The sequence below is a fragment of the Mesitornis unicolor genome, unplaced genomic scaffold (genome assembly GCF_000695765.1).
Source record: "Mesitornis unicolor isolate BGI_N332 unplaced genomic scaffold, ASM69576v1 scaffold29966, whole genome shotgun sequence".
Classification (NCBI taxonomy): Eukaryota; Metazoa; Chordata; class Aves; order Mesitornithiformes; family Mesitornithidae; genus Mesitornis; species Mesitornis unicolor.
This window is the reverse complement of record NW_010192140.1, coordinates 1-4,770: the sequence shown is the minus strand read 5'-3', so window position 1 is coordinate 4,770 and position 4,770 is coordinate 1. Positions and strand designations below refer to the sequence as shown.

The following is a 4,770-nucleotide window of genomic DNA, read 5'->3' as shown; positions in this document are numbered from 1 at the left end:
CGTCTCCAGCTGCTGCTGCTGCTGCTGCTGCGTGGTTTGTGCCAGGCACGGCTGCCCCAGGAGACGCTCGTGACAGCGGCGTTCGTGTGCGCTCGACCCAGGGACCTCTCAGCATCCTCATCCTCATCCTCATCTTCACCCAGCCCAGGGGCTGGCAAAGCAAGGGCACCCCAAGGCTCTGCCTGCATCTTGTGTAGGACCAGGGGAGCTTCACCTCCAGACCGAACCAGAGCTGGGCTGGGGGAAGCAACTGCTCCTCAGTCCTGTGCTGTGCTGGGGCACGGAGCAATGGTCCTGTCCTGCTGCTGTGGGGTGGGCACGGAGCAACCATCCCTGCTGCTGTGGGGTGGCTGTGGGGTCTGGTGTTCAATGCATGAAATGCAGCCAGCAAAGAGGGAGCCGAGCGCTGTGGGGTCTGGGTGCTGCGTCCCCATGATCCCCCCTGAAGAAACGACACCAGCGCTGCAGGGGGACGGGGCCAGAGCATCCCCAGGGGGGTCCCCTTGCCCACTGGGAGCCTGGGCGAGGCGGAGGACGCTCAGTTGTGTGACAGCCTTTGGGAAGAGCCAAACCACTTTCCCTGCCGCTGACTTTCGCCCTGCATGGGGTAAGGAGCCTTTTCCCCACCCCCTGTTCATTCCTCCGTTGCACCACCACGTTATTTGCACTACCGGCAAGGTTTTGTTTGCAGCCTGCGCCCCCTCCTCCCGTCCCAAAGGAACCGAAGCTGCTCTTTTACCTGGCTGCAGGGGCAGAGGCTGCTCGGCCGGCGCCTGAACTGACTGCTGCAGCATCCCCTACGAGAGCAGGAGAGGGAACAGTCTTAACACGGGACACTCTCATCATCGGCTTTTTAAGTTATGCACTTTGTTTAAAAAAAAAAAAAAGATTAAATACGTTTTAAATGTTATTTAATGTCTTTTCCAGTAAAAGCCAAAATAAATAAGTAGATGACTGCGGTGCGTGCACGTCTGGGAGGGGTTGAAGAAGTCGCATGGGGACAATTTTAGGGGGAAGTAAAGCTACTTGTGTAGTAGCAGGGTCACAGAGGGCTTAAATGGCCCAAATTGCAGATGACGGGTGGTGTTTTCAGTGCTGTCATGTCCTGAGCCTGGCAGAGAGCTGTTTGTACGTATGCACACACACCTACGGAGGAGATGAGTGCCAAATGAGTGCGTACAACAGCGCTGCCCGGCAGCGGTGCCTTGTGTTTCTCAGCTCTACCCCTCCACTGAGAAACCAGCCCCTCTTGGGGGACGCTGCCAGACACCACTGGTGCCCCTGCCACCTCTGCAACCGAATTAAAGCTGCGAGGAGAGAGACACAAAGTGAACCCCAGCCCGGAAACCCCTGCAGATGCACCAGGGGAAATGGTTTGTACAGCAGAAAACCCAGTCCTGGCAGTGAAGGTTTTAATACCACAGCTCGTTACAAAAATTAAACTCCTTTATTTGGCAAATCAGAAAAAAATCGGGGCTAGAGCAATAGTACAAATTAGTACAACAGTACAAAGAACCACGCTCGCTGCACCTTCCCTCCACCCCAATCCATGTTACAGACGGCACCCTCACGCTCATTACTGTGAATTAGCTCAGCTGTGGCTGAAACGAGGGGAATCCAGCACAGGGAGCGGGTCCTGCACTTCACCTGGCCAGGTGCACCCCATGAGCGGGGATGGGACAGCTCGGCTGGGTCAGAGATGAACAGGGGTGCTTTTTGGGCTGGACACAGGAGTTCCCACTGGATGAAGCACACCAGATCCACGTTTTCCCAGTTCCTTCTTCAGGACCTTTCGCACCCGGGCTGTCCCCCCGCAGCCTCACACACCAAGCACCTCGCTCGCTTCATGGGCACAAAGGGAGGGATGGACCTCAAAATCTGGACCCAACTTACCAAGCGCTGCTTGGGTTCAGGGCCATCCTCACTTGAGTTGCTTCTCATCATCAGCCACCCCAAAGCCTTCCCCTGCCCCAGCACTCAGGAGCAGCAGGCAGGGGCCATGGGACGCTGCTTGTCGCTAAATGTCCAGGTGGAAGCCGGACGCTGCGGGGTTTCCTTGGGGCGCTGGCAGCTGCCTGGGTTTGCACAGAAAGGGTTTGTGGCACGTGGAGTCCGTCAGAGGGGGGTAGTACTGCCGGTAGCAGAGGTACGCCAGCACCAGGCCCATGGCTGAGCCAACCAACACGTCTGCAGGCAAGAGCAGAGCAGAGTCAACGTCCTGTTACCATCACAGTCCTTGTCAGTGAGCTCTGCAGCAGGATTGTCAGCCTGCTCGGAGCTGAGATGGATCAGGGACTTGACCTGGTATAGAACTAAGCTTGTACTTCAAAAACAAAGACAAAGGCAGCAAAGAAATTTCCCCCAGAGGAGTAATCGAAAAACCCAATCACACAGAATCACAGAATCACTCGGTTGGAAAAGCCCTCTGAGATCATCACGTCCAACCACTCCTGTCTACCCCCTAAACCATATCCCTAAGTACCTCATCTACCCGCTCTTTAAACACATCCAGGGATGGTGACTCCACCACCTCCCTGGGCAGCCTGTTCCAGCTTCTGACGACCCTCTCAGGAAAGAACTTCCTCCTTATCTCTAACCTGAACCTCCCTTGGCACAGCTTGGTGCCGTTTCCCCTTGTTCTATCCCCCATCACCTGGGAGAAGAGCCCAGCACCCACCTCTCCACAACCTCCCTTGAGGCAGTTGTAGGTGGTGATGAGGTCTCCCCTCAGCCTTCTCTTCTCCAGGCTAAAAGGTGATGGCACTCCAAGGTGCCATTGAGACCCCCGCTCAGAGCACAGGGGTGACACGGACCCACCTTGCCAGTGGTGTTTGTAGTCGCAGGTGCGGGACACGGCGATGAGGGTGGCGAGGGAGAGCGGGAGGAGGAAGGCGCAGAGCCGCAGGGCCCGGCTGCCCCGGCCCGGAGCGAAGCAGCGCAGCTTCCCGGCGATGTAGAAGGCGCAGAAGGCCAGGCCAGCGAAGGCGACTGGAAGGGAAACGTGCGGCTTCAGAAACGGCTCCAGCTCTGCCCTGCACCCCCAGACCTTCACCCTCTGCTGCTGCAGCGGAGGGGCTGAAACAGGACGAGTGCCCTGCCCACACCAGCCAAGTGACCACCGGCTCCTGAGCCATAGAGGAGCCATAAACTGGTACCTGGCAAGCATCCCTCCTTCCTGACAGCTTCACATTGCATCTGTCACCTTTTGCTTAGCAGAGGCCTCCATACAGGCCAATGGATGTAGCCAAAGCCGTGGGGGGCACAAAAGCAAACCCAAGCTGCTCCCCATGGGTCACTGTGTGGGGCTGCAGGGGGTAGGGGACGTGGTAAACTCACACGAAGCGTGTCCGCTGGGGAAGCTTTTGCGTCCCTCGGTCACGACGTCAGGGTCACCCGTGCACACCAGCTCCGCGTTCGCTCGTCCGTCTGGGAAGCAGCGATAGAAGAAGTCCGGCCGTGGCCTGGGGCAGGGAACAAAGCACACCTGAGCACCCCGGTGTCCTGGTGAACACCCACGGTGCACAGCGAGGAAGGAGCCGGTCTCTCACCTGCCCACAGCGAGCTTCAGGGCGTTTGTGAAAACCCCGTTCAGGGCGAGCGCAAGGCTGGCAGCTGGGAGAGAGCAGAGAGGTCACGTCAGCATCAGCCTCACCTGAATCTGCAGCTTTGAGTGCTCAGGCTTCATCTGGAGCCACACAGCGCGGCTTTGGTAGCCCAGGCACAGCGCTTGTGCTCCAGCAAGAGCCAAGGACCCATCTGGGGGAGCCCCAGATCACAGCACCAGAGCAGAGCCCTCGGGGCTGCGGCTCTCGGGGACCAGGAGCTCACCGAGGCAGGCTTCCTGGGTGTCTTCCCGGTCAGCGTTCAGCAGCACCCTGGCCAGGACGATGAGCAGCGCGGGGGACAGGAACGCGATGAGCTGCCCAAAAGGAGAGCGCTGTTCGAGGTGTCTGTTAGGTACAAGCACCCTCACCAGCACACAGCAGCAACTGCTCAGGGAGATCACAGACCTTCCTTCCCCACTGCCAAGCAGCAGCCTCTGCTCCCCAAACCCAACTACGCCCCAGCCAAACCCACCTCCTGCAGAAAATCAGCAGCGCTGTTTGGGAAGGGGGTGTGTGCCCGACCCAGGAGCGTCTCCCCCAAACACCCCTGCTTCAGAGGAAGAGACAGCCCCTTCGATGGACTATTCCGTTTGAAATTCAGCACTCCCAGTTTTATATTAACCCCTTTTAACACAGCCTGGAGACCTGGGGGTGACATTTTCACAACAAAATTATAACAACCCTTTGCTGGAAATAGCGGCTTTCAAGAAAACACTCCCTGAAAATGAGAGGACCTCCGTGGTGCCAGTGATACCGACGTGAAATCGACCATAAACAGTGACAATTCTCACTGGTTCTTATCAGCTCAGTTAAGTTTAGGACACCCCTGGCTGGTAAAACCTAAAAAGGTGACAGAAATGACTGTAAATGTCAAGCGTGCAATAGCAGACTGTGCTGTCAGTGTATGTATTAAAGACTCCAGGTGTCTGCAACACAAGACCCTAAGCTGGTAGCTGTGCTTTGAGAGGACGGTTTATAATCAGAAAACAAACCCAAGCAAATGCAGGAAGCGCTGAACTTACGAACATGGGCACAGTGGGGACGTGCTCCACCTCCATGTACGGGTTCTTATAAAGCCACATCTCCTCGGGCTGCACCACCCGCTGGAACGGAGGCAAAAACTCCATCACCCTGGGGAGGAAAGAATAATCAGATCTGGGGCAGG

At 56.9% G+C, this 4,770-nt stretch overlaps 1 protein-coding gene across 1 annotated transcript; it reads right to left on the bottom strand.

The window, feature by feature from the left end:
• Positions 1-2,017: 2,017 nt before the first annotated feature.
• LOC104542612 (phosphatidate phosphatase PPAPDC1B-like) lies at positions 2,018-4,744 on the bottom strand. The gene is made up of 6 exons (XM_010186978.1): positions 4,628-4,744; positions 3,829-3,919; positions 3,549-3,612; positions 3,337-3,461; positions 2,818-2,988; positions 2,018-2,187 (listed from the first exon to the last, which is right to left on the bottom strand). Exons 1-6 carry the CDS (start codon positions 4,730-4,732, stop codon positions 2,018-2,020), a joined length of 726 nt encoding a protein of 241 aa, XP_010185280.1. The 5' UTR covers positions 4,733-4,744.
• Positions 4,745-4,770: the final 26 nt, after the last annotated feature.